The sequence below is a fragment of the Tachypleus tridentatus genome, chromosome 10 (assembly GCF_004210375.1).
Source record: "Tachypleus tridentatus isolate NWPU-2018 chromosome 10, ASM421037v1, whole genome shotgun sequence".
Taxonomy (NCBI): domain Eukaryota; kingdom Metazoa; phylum Arthropoda; class Merostomata; order Xiphosura; family Limulidae; genus Tachypleus; species Tachypleus tridentatus.
Window position 1 is genome coordinate 170,396,008 of NC_134834.1, and position 25,662 is coordinate 170,421,669.

General features: G+C 32.6%; 1 protein-coding gene across 2 annotated transcripts in view; it reads right to left on the reverse strand.

The window, feature by feature from the left end:
• Positions 1–332: 332 nt before the first annotated feature.
• Positions 333–25,662, reverse strand: part of LOC143230896 (uncharacterized) — a 56,936-nt gene continuing 31,606 nt past the window's right edge. For both annotated transcript variants that reach the window (XM_076465196.1, XM_076465197.1), the window contains 5 exons: positions 8,927–9,127; positions 8,505–8,585; positions 8,300–8,380; positions 7,590–7,637; positions 333–4,214 (listed from right to left, as the gene is read on the reverse strand). In XM_076465196.1, coding sequence (XP_076321311.1) covers positions 3,745–4,214; positions 7,590–7,637; positions 8,300–8,380; positions 8,505–8,585; positions 8,927–9,127 — 881 coding nt within the window. In that variant the 3' untranslated portion in view covers positions 333–3,744. The remainder of the gene's footprint in view (positions 4,215–7,589; positions 7,638–8,299; positions 8,381–8,504; positions 8,586–8,926; positions 9,128–25,662) is intronic.

The following is a 25,662-nucleotide window of genomic DNA, read 5'->3' on the forward strand; positions in this document are numbered from 1 at the left end:
CAATTGATTTTGTACGTAAACTTGTCTTTAAAATTTTTCTCAAATTTACTGTTGTTTCTTACAAATATGAATGAATATGCTTGATAATAAATTCTTAAACAACATAAATTCCATTACAGTGAAAGTTGGTTTATAAGGAAAGTAATTTATAGTACGCCAGTAATGAACATATACTCAAGTATGTGAAAATTTATTCTAAATTTAATTTGGAGCATAGAGTAATATTTATATGTATTTCGAATAACGAATTTGATATTAAATTACATGAAGTTTCGTTTACTTTATTCTTTCATTAGAATAATAAGTGCATTAAGGCTACAATAATATTCAAGTTTAATCATTGCAAAAACAAAACTTTATTACCAACCACATTCCAGAAATACAGAGAAACTGAATAGGTACATTTTATACTTTGTACGTACATCTCCTATGTAACATGAGTAAAAATAAAACTTCCAATTCAGGATAACCCAGGTGTACAACTGTAAATTTACATTTACATTAAATGATATGTACAACGGTGATTTTGCTTGCCTTATTACTTTATAGACTCTAATATCCTCTTCTCTTTAAAAACTGATGCGTCTTGAATTCATGTACAATTACACATATTTTAGTCAGGAACTTTCAATTGAAATCTTTAAAGTAACTTGTAACTGTAGACCTGAATTATAATGTCAATGACACATCATAAGAGTTATATAAAAATTACATACGACGATAAACAAATGAGGATGTTTTGTAGCTTGGTCATTAACAACGACAGTAGCATGAATTTGTAATATAATTAAAGTTTACAAATGCATATATTGTAGTAAGTGAAGGATAGATTAATATTATATAGTAACACACAGCTCTCAGTATAATCACTGCAGAACACAAGAGTGAACGTGGCTCCTTTAATAAAAACACACATTAACCACAGACAATATATATATAACCTCGTTTAACCATTTAAAGTAACTTATTATTTTCAGGTTAATTAATTTGACTTATTCAGATTAGGTGATAAAAATTCGTTTACTTGATGGTAGCACTAGAATCCTTACACGATGTTTGAAACAAATTAATGAGAACCGTACGTAATTAACAGTAATTAAATACTTAAAAGAAAACGTTGTGCGATGTTGGCAGGCATAAGACAGAATTCGATACTTATAGGAACGACAATTTTCTGAATTTTCATTAATTTTATTTTAAAGCGTTTAAAATAGAGATAAAACACAAAAATAACCTATCTTTAGTTAAATATACAAAACATATGCGACAATTTGGAGTCTAATGCTTTTTATTCTTCTAAATATTTTATCTAACATTTAGGACAAACCTAAGTATTATGCTGCTTGGGAAAAATGTTTTTAATAGAAGAAACTCCAAGAAATTTTGGGATAGTTAAATTTCAATAGCATCGTAATTCAAAAACAGACTTACTCTTTTAACAACCAAGCTATTGTTACATAATTTTACTCGTTTGAAGTAAAATGCTTTATCATTTTATTTATTCGTTATTGAAATTGTAGGAGCAGATAACTAAACTGAGCGTGCTTACTTTATTGTTGCATAGATGCTTTAAAAATGAAATATTTGCTCTTACTTGAAAGACAAAAATAAAACTGACTGCCAAAATAAAAACATACATATATATATTTTTTGTGTGAATTAATATGCTACCTGAATATATATATATACATACTGATTATTTCTATCACCTGGAGGCCCGGCATGGTCAGGTGGGTTCAGGCACTCGTCCTTAATTTAGCAGTGTAAGACTAGAGGGAAGGCAGCTAGTCATATCACCACCCACCGCCAACTCTTGGGCTACTCTTTCACCAAAGAAAAGTGGGATTGACCGTCAAATTATAACGCCACCACGGCTAAAAGAGCGAGCATGTTTGGTGTGACGAGGATTCGAACCCGTGATCCTCAGGTTACGAATCGAGCGCCTTAACCATTTCATCATGCTTCAGAGTCGGAGGCAGCCAGAGAAAGTTTCAAAGCTTTTGTATCTAAAGGTGGATTAACTGGCTGATATTTAAAAGCATTGGCGATGTTTAACAACACTATAAGTTACTGGTTGAAGTCGAATTTCGTAATGAAATGTAAATAATGAAAGTTTCACAGCTACGTCGTGATAACACATTTTGAAACACTAGAAATATTATACATATAAAAACACAATCGACTTCTGGCTAATTTCATTTACTGTATTTCTTCTCGAAAATTAACTTGGTGGAGAAAACAAAACCGTTATTTTAACTTTCAGTTGAAAACAAAATTTTATTTACCAATGACATTTCCAAAGTACAAAGAATAAGAATAAGGTACGATTTAAACTTTGTACATATATCTACCAGATAACGTCAATAACAAAAGAAAATTACGATTCGGGATAGCTAAAACAGACAACTTTCAATTTACATTTAGATTAAATTATATATATGTATATACAGCATTTCTTTTTCTTGCCTAGCTATTACTTTGATTTTCGATTCAACTGGTTTTTATCCAGCCAGTTTAAGTAGCCGTCACTTATCGTAAGAGCTTTGGAAAATTGAATTCGTCAATGAATAAAACGCTGTGATTTGATAATCGGTACAAAAGTTCCGATATTGTCATACTGGTTGTATAACTAGGGCTAAACATTTATTTCTGTCTAGGTTTTTATTTTACTAATTCTGATAGATTTACTGGGCAAAATTAGATGATTTTTATACTAACGCACAGCTTTCACTATAACCATTGGAAAAATAGTTATTTCAGTGTAAAAGTAACTTGTATTTCTAAATTCGATAAATTGACCCTATAAAATCTATCTCCATTTAAACGAAATAATTTACTTTTTCGGATTTTACTGATCTGCTTTATTCAGAATATTTAATACAGTTTTGTAGCCAAAACTTTACTAATAAAGCATCTTCCAAATCTGTGTGCTATTTCGTTTGTTTCTCTTTTTATTTTTTTCATATTTTCAAACACACTATTGGCAACTGTGTGAAATTAACAAGAATTAGATACATTAAAAAAAAACACTATTCTATGATGAAGTATGATGAAGAATTAGGACAGAATCAAATAAAAGTATTTACAAAAACAACCTATCTTCTGAAACTTCATAAATTTTGTTTTAATACATATTTAACAAAAATACACGAACATCAACTATATTCAATAAGAAATAATAATAATGTGCGTCTATTTGAACTTTAAAGCTCCATTTTAAGCATTTCTTTCAGAACTTTACACAAAAAATTAAGGTTGTGCTGCTTTGGGAATAAATATTTTTTATTTTATTTTTTTGTAATGAATATATATAGTTTCGAAACAGAATAAATTCCCACAAAAGTTTCAAAGTGGTTAGTTCTTCGGTAGTCAGTATTGTATTAGTCAAATAAATTTATTACTCTAACAATCAAAATGGTGTTAAACAATTGTACATTTTGCAAGTAAAATACTGTATTGGATAAAGCAATAACAAATCGTATTTGTAACTGGAATTGGTGAAACATTCACGTCTACTCTATTGCAGCGTGAATATTGTAAGAAGGAATTATTTGTTTATTTGTTAGGAAAAAGCAAAACAAAAATAAGAAGAAGTGCAAAAGACTGATATGAATTTCACGCTAGCTAAATATATACATATACTATATATTGATAGCCGTTTATTCTTAGTTTTACACTAAGACTAATGATGAAAATTTCATGTACTTTTGATCTTTATGACACTATGTGATGACATAGGATAAACTAAGTGGAATTTACGTTATACACCTTGGAATTTGAAGAATTCTCAGTTAAGCTAGAATGAACGAACGCTGCATGTTTGTTGTTATAGTAACATGAAGCGAAGGCTAATGCCGATGATGGAACATCTTGTTCTTTTGAAAGAAGGAGGCCTAAAGAAAGTTTTAAGGCATTTGAATCCAGAGGTGGTGGCTGACATGCCTGAACCAAGCCACGATAATCAAATCTGTAGGTATAACGTTTTCCATGCACTTTGGTCATAATGTTCTTATCATAGTAATACCGTAATGCTCTGCTTAGTTTATCATAATTCATATTCGGCTTTGATTTTCGTTCTCCCCAGCGGCGAGCAACTTCATCCGGGTCTATCAGCTTGAATTCCCCGTCGGTTCCTTCCCACGTGATGAAATTCGAATTCTTTTCTTCAGATAGCAGCTGTAGAAGAAACTGCCAAAGTTGAATCTGACCACTCCCTAAAAAAACAGAAGTTTGTTTAGATTAAAACTAAATAATTAATACGCATTTGGCGTAGTGTAAAATGAGTACCTAAAAGTGTATATTTATAAATATAGGTTTCTTAACGACTAACAGCCTAGCTGACTGTTTCTTTCTCTCTCTTTTTATAAATTTAAATTATTTAACGATTACTGACTCTTTCACAAAGAATGTGTAATTAAAATCACTTTTCAGGGATGAGATACGATGAATTATATAACATGCACTACAAACGTATCAAACACTATTGTGCTAGAATACTTTGTTTCAGCACTTAGGTATAGTCCTAATACAGAGCCAGGATTTGCTCTAACCAAAATCTGTACTTTATAAATTATAATATTTTTAAATAGCTGTGGCTAACTTAGAAATATTTGATAACTAACTGTTGAAATATGCTACACGGAATAGAGCACCACTTCTTACATAATAGCATCATTTTTACGAATGCCACATTTATGCTTCTGAAGGTCCGAGAGTTCCTTTCCTTGCCGTACCTTGACTCGAACTAACCGTCTATGAATTTGACAGACTACATAATCTCCACCAAATAGTACAACTTGAGACTGATAACTCTATGTAATACAAATTTTGTTCCTGGATAGTATGTGTTATCTCTTAATTGCTTGTATTGTAAAAGTACAGAAAATGGCCATTATTTCCTTCAAACTTCGCTTTTGTGACCTGGATAATGAAATTTAGAAATTAACCTATTTTCTATGTAAAAACGGGCAAATTTGCACATTTTCATTTACATAAGGTCTGAATAAAACAACATATGAATCAAGATTTACATGTATTTATACTAAAGTTGCATAAAAATGAATAAAAATGTTTAGAAGTGAGTAGGTTTTCGAGATTTGCGACTGTAATGTAAATCACTTTCACGTATCAGTCCCAAAGTATAGTCTTCCATCATATTTTTGTTATACACTCCTTGGTAGCGGCGTTCAAAGTCCAGTATATCTTTGTGGAAGCGCTCGCCTTGCCCCTCTGAGTATGCTCCCATATTCTGCTTGAATTTATAAAGATGAGCGTCAAGGGTATGAACTTTCAGGGACATCCTGCAGCCCATTTTGCCGTAGTTCTTCACCAGTGCCTCAACCAGTTCCACATAATTTTCGGCCTTGTGATTGCCCAAGAAGCCCCGAACCAATGCGACAAAGCTACCCCAAGCTTTTTTACTTCCTGCTGAGCTTCTTGAGGAATTCTGTGCACTCCAGGGTCTTCTTTATTTGCGGTTCAACGAAGACACCAGCTTTGTCCTTTGCCTCAGACAGCTTAGGAAAAAAGTCTTGAAGGTACTTGAAGGCTGCAACTCCTTATCAAGAGCTGTAACAAATTGTTTCATAAGACCCAATTTTATGTGCAATGGTGGGAACACCATCTTCTGCAGATTCACTAGTGGCTCACACTTGACATTGTGCCTCCCCACAGAGAACTCGGTCCGTTGCGGCCAATGCTTTCTGTTGTAGTGCGCTGTGGTGTCCCTGCTGTCCCGAAGGCAAAGATAACAGGGAAACGTGGTAAAGCCTCCTTGGAGACCCATCAGGAATGCCACCATTTTGAAGTCTCTAATAACCTCCCAGCCACACTCATCACACTTCAAGGCTTCTAGCAAGGTCTTGACGCTGTTGTATTCCTCTTTGAGGTGCACCAAATGAGCCAGGGGAAGAGACGGATACTTATTCCCGTTATGGAGCAGCACAGCTTTAAGGCTTCTGGATGAGCTATCAATGAAGAGGCGTCACTCGTTCGAGTTACAGGCAGTTCCAATTGCCTTGCACGGACCGGATACATTGTGGCAGAAGTAGAGCCAATCTTGACGAGTGAAGAAACTTGAAAAATGTCGGTGACCCTTCCTCTGACTTGTGACTTGCACACTTTCATCTAACAAATCCCACTCCTTGAGCCTAGATGTCAAAAGCTCGGCATTCGAATTTGTTAAACCAAGCTCTCTGATCAAGTCATTGAGGTCTCTTTGGTTGGGGTAGTATGGTTTTCTCTCACCAGCTGCACCTCTTAAAATGTAATCTGGATCTTTAATGTCTACCTCATCTTCTGACTTGCTGCTCTCTTCTGAGGATAGCTGCTTTCTCTCTGGCAAGGTGGATACAGGAAGCTCAGGGCAGTGTGGCACTGGGGCGGTGAATGATAGAAGGTCCGAAGACATGATAGCAGATGCATTCTTACCAGCATGACGTTTTGAAAGGTCCACCATGCAGAAGTAACAATTGCTTGAGTGATCAGTGGGTTCACGCCAAATACTTGGAATAGCGAACTTCGTGGCTTTCTTTTTCCCTCAGTACCATCCTGCGAAAGAGAAAAATAAAATTGTTATTGTGAAGAATACATTTATTTCATCCACAACAAATCTGTAAGAAGCTCATGCAAAATATTTTATATGTGATATTTTTCTATACTATTGGAAATTTAAAAAAATTAATTAAGATATATTTAAATTTTAAAAGATCTAAAATTTTTATAATATAAAATCTTACTATTCAAGCAAGCAAAAATTGTCCGTCTTACCTTCTAGAGTTTTTTTGCATTGCTCGCAGGTAAAACGAGGTGCCCAGGGTTTGTCTTGATCCCTGACAAGCATGTTGAAATATGCCTTGTAGGCTTCACACATTTTAGCAGAAGCTTTCACAGAGTACTTTTTCGCTCTTTTCTTGATAAATTGGCCACATACATAGCAGAATGTGTCTGGAGAATGTTTGCAGTTTCTTGATACCACTTCTGATGAAATCAGATAGGTCTATGTGTTTACTTAGACAGCTAGAACTAAACTGAAGTGGTGAGTGTTGAGCCCCTGCATATATATTACTATGGAAAGTTCTAGAAAATTTTAAAAGGTTCTTGAAAATTCTTGTAAGTTCGAAAAAATTCTCTATCAGCTACTTAGCACTGAAACTACCTGGAATGTTCTATAAAACGGGTAAATTTGAAAATTTTATTACCCAGGTCACAAAAGCAAAGTTTGAAGATAAAAATAGGTTTTTTTTTCCATTTACTTTAGGCATAAACAATTGGGAAATAACACTTGTTTCTGCCCAGAAACAAGAAAAAAGTAAAATTTTGTTACATAGTGTAATTAAATTCAATTGGGGAGACGTTATTATTATTATAGTGTGTTATTATTCTAATGAGTTTAGTAATGTAATGGACATTTCATTCAATAGCTTGCTAAATATCATAACGTAAAGAACGTTTATTTAATTGTATCAACCCTTATGTACCCTTTAAAACTAAAGGCAATACCTTCTGATAAATAGGTTTTTAAGAAAATTATATAATTGTTTGTCATAAAGAAATAATGTTCAGTACTTTAGAGTCACGAATTGACTAACCTTGAGAAGCTAGTCGACTTCCCACATCGTTCAGTGCTTTAAGAGGATCTGAAACAACAGATGAAAAACAAAATCATTGTTAATCATGCATCACCAACTAAAGATCAAAAACAGAAACTTTCCCGTAGTACAATAAAAGCACAATAAAACTAGTTTATATGGAAGAGATGGTTATGAACATAATAACTTATGCGTAAAGTAAGTGTAACTATAAGTAATTCGAATTTATATATTCTAGTTTTCATTCATATGTATATTATGCATTATGATTTTTATTACTTTGGTTCAGTGGTAATACTGCACGCGAGTGGCACAGCGGTGTGTCTGCGGAATCACACCGCTAAAAACCGAGTTTCGATACCTGTGTAGCTTTGTGCTTAATTCTAAACAAACAAACAAATCAGTGGTAATCCATTGCACTAAGTATGAATAAAAGGTACGTTTATATTCGTCATAAAAATTCATACTTAAGTTCAAATCTTTAGATATCATGAGGTAGTAACTTTTTCGCATAAGATTATTTGTTCGATTTTCTGTAACCTAAGTTTCAGTTGAAAGAGTTTTTTTATGAAACTTTATTTTACGTTATAATAGCAGCTGTATAACGAAAAACTGTATTAAATCTCTTTGTGTTCCTCAGATACAGCCACTATTTTTAGCTTCCTTGTTTGAGCGAATAAGGTATTAGAATTAACAAATAACGTTTTTACCTTGTTTTGTTAGACCACTTGGAATACTAAAGGACCACTTAGGCGAAGTTCCTTTACTACTATCGACGTAAAGACTTTTGTCTGTAAAACATAATAATTAAACGTTATTCCATGTGACTATACATAAATAATTTATTATGAGAACGTGAAAAACATAGCTAAAAAATAGTTACGGGTAGATAATCGACCATCATGAGAATCTTACCGTCAGTGTCGTCACTCACAGAACTAGTCTCCTCAGGTGTTAGAGGGTATTCTAGTGATGGAGGAGGAGCATGGCCACTCGCTGTGAAAAAACAACAACATCTATTGGTAAACGAATACCCATCAAACACAGCGAAACTTTTAAACATGTACTATATTAAATATGCGTAATCATATTTTCTTTGAAATTTCTGAGTGGGTAAATAAAATATTTCAAAACATTATTGCTTGTTAATCGTAAGTATTTTAAGACCTCAGAACCCTGAGTTAAATTTTTCCAAGATAAGATATGGCTTCATTCATCAAATTGAATGATGATGTAGCTAACGTTTTGTTGCTGGTTTAAATTCAGTGGCTTTAAGAACTGTTCGTTTAAAACATAAACAGTTTTTTATGGCATCTAGACAATCAAAGTCAACATACATTGCTTTAGATGTGAAAGATAAGTGAAAAGAATATCTGCCGATTTTGGTCCCGTTAATCGACGAAAATCATTCCTGGTCAGCTGACACAAGTCAGCACCCGATGACGGGAACATGGCTTTGGATATGAACTCGAGCCCAAACTGCTTCTGTGTCCAGTCTAACCACTCTCGGATGTGATCTGAATTCCATTCTGCAGGATCTGAGAAACCAAAAAATAAAGTGACATTCTTACAAGTTTACACTGCGTATGGTTTTCACTGAAAGTCACATCCACAGAGAAACATGAAATGTTGTCGCTAATCATGATACACTTCTGAAAGTACTTATTTTTATATTTTATTTAAAACCTATCATTTCATAATCACTAAAAACGCCATAATTTGTAATTATGTTTTGTAATTATGAATTGTAATTCAGTTTGTTTGTTTGTAGTTGAGCACAAAGTTGCACGATAGACTATCTGTGTTATGCTCACTACGGGTATCGAAAGCCGGTTGCTAGCGTTGTAAGTTCACAAACACACAGTTGTGCCCCTAGATAGAGAGATGCGTAATTAGCGCCTTAAAGTTTGTTTTGCACAACATAACAACAGCAATTATTCTTGAAGCAGTCATTGCTTTCAAAATTAAAATCACAATTATCAACAAACTGACATATTACTATCTTCCATTTTGTTCAAAATATCAACAACATGTCATGTTTTAGTAAATAACTAGGTAAAACTTTGTTACCGGGTATCACTGCCATTTATAACAACCAACTTCATACCATAACACTGGAAGCTTTTGGTGTATCAGTGGCAAGTTACGGATTTACAACACTAAAATCCCATGTTCGACTCCTCCCAGTAGTACATAGTATGACGATAAGCTGTTGTTTGGTTTGGGGCTAAAACAACACCACCAATAAAGAAATGTTTGTAAATTCTCACGTGTTATATCTGTAACACATTAACTAACATAAAGGAATGTTAAATATTTTAATAAGAAATTATTTGATGACAGAACCTAGCACTTTTTTAACATACACTATATAACGGTTTATCAAAAACAGAATATCGTAATTTATCACTTATAAAGTGGGTGTTTTCAAAAAATGATGAAAATACCCATCATCTTGTTTGTATTTACATATACGACTAAAACATTATCTTCAGTTTACGGATATTAATTGATATATGGGTTCATGAACACTCAATTCGAACAATCCTACGGAAGAAAAGGCGCGAACAGTTCCGGTAAAATCCCTCACGCAAGTGAACAATAAAATTCAGAATGAAGGTATTTCTGGCACGTGCAGAATCTTTGGCGTCCGATACAATTAGCCTTGAGCTGAGGATACAAGAGTGACCCCTTCACCTATACATTTTTCTCACAACCCTCAGCCGCAACAATATTTTTCCCAGAGATAATAGTAGAACACCTGCGTTACTCAAGTGGCTATAATCTAGTAATATGCTACTTGACAGTCTCGGCACAATGTTTACCAATTCATGTGAACGTTGCTACGTAACAATTATCCTGGCCTGCAAACTTCATCCTCTAACATTTGACCCAGTAATTTGCTTTTCTATTTGTGTATCTGTATCTATACACCAATAAAAAGTGTACCATAATATGGTGTGTAATAAACTGTATTTAACTGTTCGTGCTGATTGATTCATGTTTTGCCAAAACGTAATTATCGTCGATTAATAGGGGGAAAAAAAACTTGAATTTTAATTGTTGACATTGATTTTATAACATTTCCAGTGACAAAAAAAAAAAAGTTGCTTTGTAGATACAGGCAGAAGCAAAAGTTGTTATAAAAGTATTGCTATATAGTTGTTATACTTGGTCCTAAAGAAAATGTTACGAAATCACTTGAAACAATGATATTGCAATTAAACTACGTTTTACATAAAATAACTGTGTTGCACGTCTAAATCTGCCGTAATTGATTTTATTATTGTATTTTTTTCTTCTGAATTATGACAACAACTGCTTTGGTTTGTATTTTACGTATTGCAACTTCAGAAATTAAACTAGTTTAGGAAAAACAAAAGTTACGTCAATATCTCTCTATATAAAATACTCAAACAGTTATACGCGAAGTCCTGAAAGCCAGACATATACTGATTTACCTGGGACAGTGTTTTCTTTCTTTGTATAGTATTGAAAAGATAGTATCACAGTCTCAAAACATTATTATACGTACGACCTTGAAATAAGAAGTGAAGTGACTTAGACACTTTTATTAACATTTCTGTGAAGTAGATTTCCTAGAAAAGATAAAAACAGTTTCTTTCACGGTACCAGGAAATATTTAAGCTCAAGATGTAAGCACAAGCACATTGGCATAAAACTGTTTCTCTTTCTTTTCTTTTTACAATAACTAATAGTTGTACAATTCTATCTATTTGTACAAACATGGAGTGACAAACCATATGTAAATACGATACGATGAACCAGTTAAGAGGTTTATTGTTAACTTTTAAACTTAGAATACATTTTAATCGAAAGGTGTAAATGGATCTAGTGATATAGATGTTCCTAGACGTTAAAGTTACACTGGTATACTTATCTGGAAATCAAATCCAAAACTGCCAGTGATAAACTGTAATACGAGAAACAGTTATTAATTGTAATTTAATACAAATCACTTTTACAATGACCAAAACTATATTACACTAACTGTGCAATATTTGAAAGAACAGACTTAGTGAGGATATATAGGTTTGAATCGATATCACCTATCATTAACAGAACCCATGCCACAAAAGGTGAGACACATATTTACAAGAATCTTTCAAAAACGTTTTCCTTGGTCTGTTTTACTTACATATTGCTACTATAAGCACACCTTAGTACAGAAAGTCGTATTTTAGTACATTTATTCTGGCATTTTAATTACGCTATTATGATGTAACGCCACAGGTTCCTTGTTCAGGGTAATAAAATTAACAATGATTAGTTGATGGTGCGTTTCTTTAACAGGTGTAAGTACACAGGCGAGCAAACACCTGTTGAATTTATCCCGGAATTAAGATCACTGAAGTATATATAATTATAAACAGGCAAAAAAAACAAACTTACATAAATAGAAAGCACAATTTACAAGGGCGGAAACTAGTCCATTTTACCTGATGACATGTTTCAGTGTCATTATACTGTTTTATTTGTCCTTAAAATTCATGAGTCATTTCACTCCAAATCCGGTAGACGGAGTAGTTGAGTTGCGCTCATACTAGTAGATCAATCAGTAGAAGGATCTGGGGGAATCCGGCACCAAACCCTCCTCCTGACACGTAGGTTATATCCGTTTTCACACACTAGAATCTGCAGTCTTTTAGCTGACCTTGTTACACGTTAATATCCGGCAGCCCAGCCCAAGTTATATCTTTCTTCCTCGTCGTTCAATCAGGCCGAAGTTTGTGTGTGACCTTTTCAGGTACAGTTTGATAACACGTCTGGCTATTGATTCCGAGAAACAGTCCTTGTTATCTAATGCTTTCTACTTTGCTTCTTAGAAATAATGTTTTAAATAGATATTGACCTAGTTATTTATAAACACTTTCATGCAAGCGCGAGTAAAAATAAACCATTGTTTACTTGCTTAGATATCATTATCAATTCCGTATTGTCTAAAGTCGATCCGACAAGACTAATCGTAGAAATGCTGTAAGTTGTGAAACAGAAAACAGGTGATTCAATCAAAAATTTTGTTTCCGTTCGTTCTATTTCACATTAGATGGTAGATGAAGTACTTATGTGCCGTGTGTTTGGAACATATCCGAACGCGGTATTCAAATAACTATCCGTTAAACGCCCAATTCGAAAATCAGGCCTTCTAATCACTTATTTTAGAGCTCCGAAATTTTTTAAAATATTTAACACATGTCATTTGTTTATTCATTAAGCCATGTCATAAAATAACTAATTTACATTAAAAATTTTAATCGTTAAATATTTCCTCAGAAGTATCTATCGTGTTTATTTGTTTGTTTTTTGAATTTCGTACAAAGCTACTCGAGGGCTATTTGCGCTAGCCGTCCCTAATTTAGCAGTATAAGACTAGAGGGAAGGCAGCTAGTCATCACCACCCACCGTCAACACTTGGGCTACTCTTTTACTAACGAATAGTGGGATTGATCGTCACATTATAACGCCTCCACGGCTGAAAGGGCGAGCATGTTTGGTGCGACTGGGATTCGAACCCGCGACCATCGGATTACGAGTCGAACGCCTTAACACACTTGGCCATGCTGGGTCGTGTTTATTCGAACTACAGTTATTTGGCAGAAAATACGAGACTAAATGTAAATTAATTGAGCAGTGGTCATCATTATTTTTTGTTATTCACACACTTATTAGTAGAAAAACGTTTCTAATGATGGTTTAGTAAGTTACGTATCAGTATCGTATTTTTAAGTAAACTTATAACCAATCGCTTCACAATTCACATGACCACATAAAGCGTCAGTCTGGGGAGAGGGTTGGGTCCTTTTTGCATGCTGAACCGTTAGGTAATGCTATATCACAATAATGTTGACGACAGTTTTAATCACACCATTAAGTATTGGCTCACTGCTGATTTAGAACATTTTATAACAACAATTCATTTGAGTTCTGTGCAGATCGCTACCGTTGACGAATTTCATTTTTTCACATTTCTTAAGAGATAACATTTTGTAAGAGGTTTTAAGCCTGTACATGTTCCATTATTTGGTAATAGTTGTAACACTATGTCACAAGAAGACTGGAAGTGTATTTAAGCACATTTTTATACACTTGAGAGCCATGGCAGGTTTTTAGTAAGTAGAAAACTTAATAGCATTTTAGCTATATTTTTTCTGCGGTGGCAACTACCGACGAGGCCTTTTGCTGAATGTCATAGATCAGCAAGACAGAGCTGGCTCAGTAAAACTAAAGATACAATTAAGATTAACATCACTTTATTATGATGTAATATTACACTTAACACCAAGTATCGGATCATTTTTTCGCCAGCTTAAGTGTTCGATAACTAGTTGTTTGATTGTATATTAGATGTTGCCTTTAATTAAACAACAGTTTTCTTACTACAGTATAGTGTAATAGTCTAATATATTAAGTAAATATTGAAGTGTGGGTGTGAATGCATGAAACATCTAATTTTTTTAATTATGATTAGCAAAGGGAATGAGGAGTTATTTAGTTGTTTTTTTAAATGTGAGTAACTAACAATGATTATGAGTAATTATAAAAAGTTTCGTACAAAGCCACAGTTCTCATAGAAATAAATTTGTTTGGTTTGTAACATACTAGTAGCAGTGGTGTGTGTTTTTCTAGTTTAAACGTGAGATACATTGTTTCTGTGTAATTACTTATATAAGTGAATAAATATAAGGTTTTCACAGCATAGTAAACTGCTTTTTAGTTTTAAAACTAAAGTAAAAATGATTCTATGTAATTACATAGACTCATAGAGGAATGAATTAAACCGTATTTTCCATATAACAATTAACTGTTGCTTAGCTTTTAAAGTTATGAGAGAATTATGGTTAATTACAAGAAACTATGATGTGTTATAACACATTTTGTAAATGTATATACAATTTTCAGATAATGGTGAAATTATTGAATATACATATAAAGAAAATTACAGCTGAAACAGCAGTTAAATAAAGCTTAATATGAAAAGTAAAGACTGCACTAAAAATAACGAATCCAAACCTTTAATGAAAGATAACATAACTAACAAACACAAACAGCAAAAACCTAACTAAAGACGCTCTATAAATTAAAAGGATCCGAAGGGTACAGGCTAAAATGCTCTGAATTTTGGAGGTGTTTATTTAAATGGAACCCATATTACGATGGGAATAGACTGTTAACTGGGTCTTAACCTCTGTTTGTAGCATCTTTAATGTAGTTTTTGTGTTGTTTAGACCTGTTTTGTTAACTAATATATACAAGGAATGGTTAGCTATCATTAGTGTAATAAATCTATCTCATAGTATACAAAAATCTTACTAATTGGGGAATGCTCAATTTCAAAAGCAGGATAATCAGTATATATGTATTTCTTTCATACACTTTTATTACCATAATATAAACACACATTTTACTTGATATGTTTCTATTTACCCAGAATGTATCCTTTAATATACCTTTCTCAAGAGAAAACTTCGCACAATGTTTTGCATGTGGGATATTACAAATGTTAGTCGTGTTTAACACATGAGGATATAACGGCTGTATCGATATAAGTATCCATTGTTATGAAAACTTGGATAATGAAAGTGACTCAATTTTTGTGATCAGGTAATGTGGAGATGGCCAAAGTAGCTTGTTATAAAATGCTAAGCAGTATACACACGTGTGTTTCTTTCAAACCACTAACTTGATGCTTTCCTGTCTGCATAGGAAAGTAATGGATATATCCCCGAAACGGGTGGAAATTCTGATCTGAATGGTGGTATCCCTTTCATAAAACACAATCAGCCCAAACGAATAGATAGAATTTTGTCCCGCATTATCCAACTGCTTTTTATCAGAGAACATTAGTGTGAAATTGTACTTCTGTGGCAAAACTCGCTTACAGACGTAATAACAAACTAACAATGATATATTTCTCAATTAACTGACCAGTAAACTGTTCGTTATTCGTTTTTACTAGGATTTTAAATCGCCCTCTGTTTATTAATTTATCATATGTGCTTAGCGTATAATTCTTAATGACGGAAACTAATGTTGGTTTCTAATGTTCATGTTCATGTTCATGCACATGAAGTTGAATCCACTTAGTAGTGAATTCAATACAACGTAAAGAACATTTCACTAATACACATATACAACAGATATTCGATCTTCAACCTCAAAATAAAGGTTGTAATCCACCTTCTGGTTTAAAGACACATCTTACCTCCACCTTTAAATAAGCTAGATCTCACAACTTAGTTAAATTTGCCTTAAACATGGTAAGCACAAAAGCAAATTTCTATTTATTAAAACTCCAATTTAGCTTTTAGGATTTTTCTACCATTTAAATAGACATGAATAACGTGATTTATAATATCCATTACAAACTCAGTTGTATTAGCAACATTTTTATTTATGTTCTTGTAAGCACATGTTATAATTATGATTTTACTCTCGATGAATTATTGTTTTTATCGGATTCGTTTTAAGAAAAACTACGATAAAACTATCAATATCAAAACATAAACCCGTAAATATTTTTTGATGAAATTTTTCATTTCAAATTTACCATTTTTACTATGAATGAAGATGCCAAGAAGAGGACCTGATGATTTTATTCATATTCAGCTGTGAACCTGATATCATAATGAAAAAAACCATTATCTCTACGTTCAGAATTTTTCAAAATAATAAAGTGTCATTTACATACGTTTTATATCATGTTGGTTTAAGCGAAGAAACTTTCTTTTTCATAATAAACGATTAAGCAAATAAAAAACTAACCTTCAACTCATGGCAACACAATATACTTAATATATAAATTGAAATCGAATTTTATATGAAATCCGTTTGTGAGAAAATTCACATGCTTCTAAAACACACTTAGGAAAATATCAGTTGATTCTAATACGGGTAAAACACACTTAGGAAAATATCAGTTGATTCTAATATAGGAACTCTGTGCGTAAATTTTTAGTTTCATGTAACGGAATATAAACAGAACTATTCTGTCGAAACTAGCAAAGCAGACTTTGTAATCTAAATTAATACTTTTATTTCTTGAGAAAAAGAACCAAAACTCTTTCTGATTATGTAATCGTTATTACTTAATGGTTCGAAAAGCGTATATTTAAAACGTCAATAAGTTCATGACTTTATACAGTAATTTTGACACAATCTGTCTAACCAAACAACTATTCTTATGAACCTTAGAAACTATATACGTAAAACCGGAATAGGAAATTAATCGCTTTATTTTATAATAAGCATTATTTGTGGATACACTTTCTGTTGTTTTTTTTTTTAGTTTAGTAAAGTGCCTGTGTAATTTAACTTCTCTGGTTTTACTTGTATTTACAAATTTAGTTTCGTTATTTAGAATTTCTATAAACCTATTATCATAGTCAATTTCACTGAAAATAGCTATATTAACCACTTGTTTGGCTTTACTATTATCATATTTTCATTTTTGTTACACTATCATAGATTAAGATCCATTTTACTTGTAATTAGAAACTTACTTAAAGATTTATAATTAGAAATATTAAACAATGTTAAAGCAACGACGCTTCAATTCTTATTGTTTTAAAAGGTTTTTGTTACCTGCTCAAAATGTCGCTTATATTGTTTGTTTCGGAATTTCGCACTGAATGGCTTATTAGTTGAAACGCGTATTTATATTTGTGAAAATATGTATCGACTTAGTTAAAACAGTCAAAAATATGCTTGCGTCTTCGACTGATGAAGATTGGTTTGTGATATATTTAATATTTTGATAACTTTTTCACATTACCAGAAGACTCGTCCAAAGTGACGTTTTATTAAAATCTATAAGTAAACATATTTTCAAACTGCTTAAGGACGCTTTCTGATTTCATGGAATATGTAAAGTTAAACATTTTGTGAATTTATCGAAAAATTTTTTGTTTATAATAAAATTCCTTCGTGTTTATTCTAATAATGTATATCGTGAAGCCCATCGATGCGAAAACTTACTCTGTGAGTAATCAAAATGAACGAAATTGACTTCTGCTACCTAAGCTCACTTTATCATGGTCGTCACTATATTTTCTTATTTCGGTTCTGTCACTTAGAAGTATTCAACAACTGTGAAAAGTCATTATTTTATTTTGAATATTGATAATTAGAAGATATATTAATACTAGAAATAAACAATTTTATAACACAAGAAGCTGTAAAGCGAAACGTTGATTATTTAAGTAAATTAAACTGACAGTTTGGCTTTATTTATTTCTAGTATTAACTGTTAAAAATGTTTAAACAATATCAACTATATTTGTTGTTTTCAAAAGTTGTAGCACATCTTGGAATGATTTAAATATTTTGATAACAAACTTGAAAAGCAGCGAACTTTACATTCCACATAATTATAAGAAAATTTTATTTTCAACGACGTTTCGCCTTTGCGGCTTCTTCGGAACAAGTACCTAAAACCGTTTGGTATTAGAATATTCATTAAATAAGCAGTTTTATGTACTAGCCCCGAAGAAGACACAGAGACGAAACGTCAGTTAAAATAAAAGTTTTCTTATAATTAGTTATTTGGAGCGTAAAGTTTTATTTTTTCTACGTTTATTATCAAAATATTAAAGATAGACTAAAAGTTAGTACCCAGTGATTAAACTGTATAATTCTGCTTATATAATAGGAGTTTTCTCAGTAGACTAAGAAAGTATTTTATGACTACTGTATGCACGTGCATTAAGGATGACACAACTAGACAAATATTAACCATTTCCAAAAGGAAAAAACTAATAGCAGAATCTAAAGAACAAATTCGTGACACATGTTTCAAACTCTTAAGTTTGTGAAATTTCTATCATTGTATTTTCAGTAAAGAAGCTTTTTAAACGTAACAATAATCTGCTGTCTAGTTAATTTTATCGCTTCAAATTTACGTACTTCATAAAGTATTCTATACAACTTACAATGAAGAGTTGTATCACCACTGTCCCTTGTTTTCTTTATGAATCAGAATGTGGAGATGTATAATATTGTTTCCCTCTATTTGTTACATGAATTAAAATAGACATGTATAAGTTTTGTCCCATCTCTATTATATAGATCAAAATATAGCAGTAATCAGTTTAATTTGAGGAACATTACGCTACTACATGTTAAGAGTGTCTTTGTAAAAATGACAAAGTAGGTACATACCTCCATGTTTTGATTTCTGTAACAGATAGGGAACAGCAGTCTCACAAAGGGATAGAAGAGATAACAAGTTTCTATTTTGATCAATATAACAGATAGAAAACAGAGGTGACATATGGCCTTATCAATTGTAAAAAACAAATTAGTGGGCACAAAGATAGATACATTCTTTAAGTTTTTCAGTTCATTAGTTTCTGTAACACAGTTCATATACATCAGGGCTTGTGATTACAATATTACCATATTCTGATCATAAATCCTGGGATATGGTGTTTATTTTACCAAAGATAATCAACAATTAATAAAGAGATTGTCTTTCAGTAAACGAAAATCTTCGTTTTTCCTTTTCACTCTTATATAGATATATATTTCCCCTGTCCTCTATGTGTTATATGAATCAGAACATAAAAATGTATAGGACCGCTATCTTCCATCTGTTAAATTAATTACATTATTCAAAACTTGCTCTAATACATCAGCTTTGAAACATTTATTGTTCAGAATATACAGGTAAAAGATCGATCACAAATCTGATGAACTTGACACAAAACGGAATGCGATTGAAAAAACTGTCGTATTTTAGTTTTCTCTTTAAATCATCAAGTAATGAATATAATACAGTATATTACAGAGGGCGTAGTAGCTTCACTTAGCTACCTAAGTCACTTATATATAGTGTACTACAGAATACATAAATTAACTTAACTTATATCATTATTATATAACATATCACAAAACACGGCTTCATTTAGCTTGTTGCAAGGCTGTTTACTACATAATAAACAGTTTTACTTACCGGCTTGCTAAATTCATTCAATAAATGATCAGCATTTTCGCAAATGCTGTAAGGATCATCAGAAATAATTATTAGTTAATAATAAATCCGACAATTCAAGAGAAATTTATAGAACTTTTAAGTCCCTTCAGGCCTCGAGCTTATGATAAAAACCTTTCAAAAAGAATGTGGTTATGATTTGTAAAACTTTACATTTCAATTAAAATATAAATACAGGCTGAATTTACTTTGTTACGCCCTCTTTTTTATCATTTTTGAAACAACTTATTTTCACTCACAATATGTCTTCAGAAGACTGACATAATTAACCATCTTGTATTATTTATGTAATTTTGAGCTGTATACAATAAATAATATAGTCATATATCAATATCTATAAGCGTTATTGATAGGCAGTGGCTATAAAGTAGTTATAACAAGTCAATTGCTTCCTTCATTTAACTTACTGTTTATAATACATTTTGTTCAATGTGCAATATCGTTGTCCTACAAAATACTTATACAGTGTGTAAATCACACATACTCCAGTTATAAGATTTCCGTCTTACAAAATACTCATCCAGTGTTCAAGTTACAAGACATTCGTTCTACAAAATACTTATCCAGTGTTTAAATCGTACATGTTCAAGGTACAAGACTACCATCTTACAAAATACTTATACAGTGTGTAAATCATACATGTTCGAATTACAGGCTGTTCATCCTACAAAATACTTATCTAGTGTGTAAATTCAGATTAAATAGCAGAGTCACCTATAAAAGTTGTAATACTTTCAAAACGAAATCCAAAATTCGACCGCTTTCGAACAGTTGACTATTCTTGTTCAGGAGAATAAAGGGTTATTTTGTGTGTAAATCATATACGTTCAAGTTACAAGATTTTCGTCCCAAAAAACACGTATACAGTGTTTAAAATCATACATATATTCTTATTTGATGTTTATATCATTCCTAGATATCTAAAGAACTAAAAAAGCCTATTATGCTTAGTTTAAAGTTATTGATTTCTCACAACGATTGCAGTCCCATAACCCTTAGAAAAGACAAAGAAACCACACCTCACTTCAGCTTTACTCGGAGATAGGATATAGAGCATTTTTTTCCCCAGCTAGCGTCCGTCGGGGCTTCTTCCTGGTAACGAAACTTTGCTTTTGAAAGGCGGGGCGATAGCAAAGAGGAGGAGATTTTTGATTTTATTTGTTGTCACGATTGGATGTTCACACTAACCAAGAAGCGGTGGAAGCGAAGTACATGTAGATTAAGCGAAAATAGAAATCATCAATCTTTGGACCTGACTCATTAATGTTTACTGTTGTCATCTCTACAAAGGCCATACCATTGCACAACTACAGAGACATTTTAACGTTAAAACTTCGGACACATTTTAAGTCAACATGAAAACGATGTAAAATATCTAAAAGAGCAGATAGTTTCCAATATAGAGAGTTACCAAAAATGAAAGAAACTTGTGCATATATTTCGTTAAACTTCTACATGATTTTGTGCAGTTTTAGTAAAAGCAAGCCCCAGAATATAGAGACTTACCAAAAATGAAAGAAACGTATTGATAAATTTCGTCAAACTTCTACATGATTTTGTGCAGTTTTAGTAAAAGCAAGCCCCAGAATATAGAGAGTTACCAAAAATGAAAGAAACGTATTGATAAATTTCGTCAAACTTCTACATGATTTTGTGCAGTTTTAGTAAAAGCAAGCCCCAGAATATAGAGTTACCAAAAATGAAAGAAACGTATTGATAAATTTCGTCAAACTTCTACATGATTTTGTGCAGTTTTAGTAAAAGCAAGCCCCAGAATATAGAGAGTTACCAAAAATGAAAGAAACGTATAGATAAATTTCGTTAAACTTCTACATGATTTTGTGCAGTTTTAGTAAAAGCAAGCCCCAGAATATAGAGAGTTACCAAAAATGAAAGAAACGTATAGATAAATTTCGTTAAACTTCTACATGATTTTGAGCAGTTTTAGTAAAAACAAGCCCCAGTAGATGTTATTCTGCCTTTTCGAATTATCTTTTTCCTTTCTTTCCTGACACGCGAATGCGTTGCCTTTCTTTAACTCTGGAAAAGTATTAATTTCGAACAACACTAAACATTATACGGCATGGTGTCACTTTGCTTTCACCAATACCAAAAACTAGAAAGTGACTGATTAGCGTGCCATACAAGTTAAAACGATGAATATTATGCCTATTCTTTTCATCAAAAGTAACTTACTGCATGACAATAAGTAACATATTTGTATGTCTTCAATGTGTTATAGAAACAATGAATATTAGTACAACTTACATATGCTTAACATTATTATAATTTACACACACACGTCATTCACATAACAATGTTAATAACAACAGAAAAAAGACAATTATATCAGGTTACAAACAACAATGTTAAAATGTTAGAGTTTTGCTTACGTGTGTAGCTGCTGTATCATATATATCTATTTACAAAATTTATATTTATAATTTACCACTAACGTAAAAATTATTTTATAGGAGGAAAAGATAAGAGCTCAGATTCTTTCTTTAAAAGCAAGTTATTTAGTGTCTCGCAACTATTTTGCTATTTTGCATACATTAGAAGAAAACAATATTAGAAGTTTTGTGCCTTTTATTTCCTAAACTAATAGGTTGAGTATGGCATAGTCGAAAGTCCTAAAAATTCTGTTTTTAAAGACAAGTAAAGTGAAAAGGGAAGAAAAATTCGTGAAGCTACGTTGGTTAAAGCATTATCCTGACAAGTGGCAAAATAATGCTTCGGACAGTTATAATTTTCAATTATTCATTAAAATGTGTACCATCAGATAATAGCTTCTTCCTCTATTATCTTTTACTGAAAAACTTTCAGAATATTTTTCTTGAACTCAAATAAAATTAAAAGATTCACACTTATTCAACGCATGTTAACTGTACGTCGAGTTGGAATCAGAGATAAAGACTTTTTTTTTCACGTTAAAGCAGTGCTTATTTGAAATCATAAGTTTATGATACTACAGTAAAAAGAAATTTAAAGAAGAATAGTTTGTACCCAAAGTTAAATAAGTTTAATCTCTTTTTATTGTACTGTCCTTCGAATTCTTTAACCCAAATAGCGATATATAGTAGACTACAGGTTTGATCTGATCATTAAACTACTAATGGTATTATGTACAAAATATACTAAGATTTTTGAAGCTCATCCATAGGTTAATAGAAAGTCATAGAAACGTCTAAATCAATAAAGTTTAAAATATCGTTGAGTGTGTGTATGTTTTCTTATATCAAAGCCACATCGAGCTATCTGCCGAATCCACCGAGGGGAATCGAATCCCTGATTTCGGCGTTGTAAATCCGTAGACTTACAACATCGCACAAGATGAAGTAAAAACTTTACATTACAGCTTGCAAGTATTTATTATAAAATGTACGTTTTGCAAGTAAAGTTTAATACTCGTAATCTGAAAGTCGCAGGTTTTAAATTCCTGTCACACCAAACATGCTCGTCCTTTCAGCCGTGGGAGCGTTATATGTTATGGTCAATCCCACTATTCGTTGGTAAAAGAGTAGCCCAACAGTTGGCGGTGGGTGGTGATGAATAGCTGCCCTCCCTCTGGTCTTATACTACTAGATTAGGGACGGCTAGTGGAGATAGCCCTCGGGTAGCATTGTGCGAAATTCAAACCAAACCAGCGTTAACTTCATAAGTAACAAATAGTTCACTCGTATGTTTAACTTAAAGAGTGGGTATTCGAATCACAATAACCATTAATAAAAATTGAAAAATATCAAGCTGTATAAATAATGTTTTGGAAATTGGTGTATGATACGAAAATGGTTTTTAAAGAAGGTGGAGTCTTTCCAAAATATCTCACATGGGACGGGGGTTTGAAGTTGTTGTGGTCAAATAATGCTGAACATCCTGAACATGAAGGAGATGCCTAGAGTTGAAGAAATGATATTATTTTCTCAGATTTTTAAAGAAAGTGAGAACATATAATATTGTAATTATTTTAAAGGTTGAGATAATAATGATAATTCTAACCAAGAAAACAGTTTTCATCCACAAGCTCGTGGTCTTTGGATGTACGTATTCTTTTCACAATTAATATTAGCATCTATTCAGAACACCTATATATATCTAGAGCAAAACTATAAATCAACCTGTCAATCCTTATAGCTAATTAAATACAAGTTTCTGCTTGTAATGTTTAGAATGCATCGTTTCCTCAGTTGGTGCTCTTGCTGTTGACGATATTTTCGGCCGAAAACGTATGGTTATTTTAAAAAGTTTGTTTGTTTGTTTGCTTGTTTGTTTTTGAATTTCGCACAAAGCTACTCGAGGGCTGTCTGTGCTAGCTGTCCCTAAGTTAGTAGTGTAAGACTAGAGGGAAGGCAGTTAGTCATCACCACCCACCGCCAACTCTAGGGCTACTCTTTTACCAACGAATAGTGGTATTGACCGTCACATTATAATGCACCCACGGTTGAAAGAGCGAGCATGTTTGGCGCGACGGGGATGCGAACCCGTGACCCTCAGATTACGAGTCGCATGCCTTAACACGCTTGGCCATGCTAGGCCAAAATTAGAGGGAAAGCAACTAGTCGTCACCACCAACCGCCAACTTTTGATTGAGCTACTCTTTTACCAATGAATAGTGGGATTGACCGTCAAATTATAACGCCCCCACGGCTGAAAAAGCGAACCTGTTTGGTGCGACGGGGATTCGAACCCGATTTTGAAAAGTACACAGTAACACTAATATGATACAATAGCTCTCACGTTGAATAAGAAGTTAACAATAATAACATAAACGAAGAAAACTTACAATAGACAATTCTTACTGGTTTAGAAACATTTTCAAATTTTTTTACGTGCGAATTAAATTTTCTAAACCTTTTATTTGGCAAGAAAGCATTACAAAGAATGCCCTCTCTCGGTGAATGAAATCCGTCTTTGTACGGCACGTTTGTGTAAGTTGTTACTAAAGTATTTTGAAGGTAATCCATAAACCCGGTGTTTTAAATATCAATTCACTTTTACTTTCTTCTATTTTATGATTTATTTATTATGTATTGTTTAGGAAAGAAATGCATAATAATACACTTTTATCGGTAAAGAAACTACAATAAGAAATTAGTGGTATCTTTCCTTGTCTTCGATACACTTATAGTGATTAGTACACAAGTCACTGTCAAGGTGCATCTATTACCCAATGCAACTTGTTATCATAACATGCATGATATGGCCGGTTTAACGAAAAGCGGTCTGGTTCTCACAGTTTCCATTGATTCATTCAAATACGGGACGGTTGTACAAATAGACAGAGAAAAAAGACATATTGTCTGTTCATTATTTGACTGTAGATACCATAATAGTTACAATTAGACTTTTATGGGGGAATTTTATCAGATCGTACACCAAAACTTTTATTAGCTACTTGTAACCGATTCAAGCAAAGGGTTCAGACCCAGAACTGTTGAAATGGTATTAGTGTGTTCAGTAATAGACTGTTGACATTTTTGTGAAACTCCAATGACAAAGTCTAAATATTGAGGTACTCCACACCATATACGAATCACATAAATTTAGGCTTTTATGTAGAGCTTCTTGCGTTGCGATAAAAGCAGTAAGGGATATACTGATCGAATCTCGGCATCTGGGGAGTTTTTCATGAAGAATAAAGTGTGGTACATTTAGAAGTGTATCTTTAAGTATCTTACTTGTTTTTTTTTGTACGCTTTTCTTTTCATATATTTGTATTTTTGTGAAATAATAGTTCTGAAAAATCAGTATTATTGTATGCTGTATTTCTGTATTCTTATTTTAAAGATAAACAGTATGTACAGTTGGTATTATACTTTCTGTCTGATCGTGTATGGATGGTTTGTTTTGATAATTGAAACCATTTTAATTATTTCTCCTTTCAGAGCAGCAGTTAGTTTGTATGTTTTGAATTTCACGCAAAGCTACACGAGGACTATCTGCGCTAGCCTTCTCGAATTTAGTAGTGTAAGGCTAGAGAGAAGGGAGCTAGTTATCACCACCCACCGCCAACTCTTGGGCTACTCTTTTACCAACGAATAGTGGAATTGACCGTCACATTAT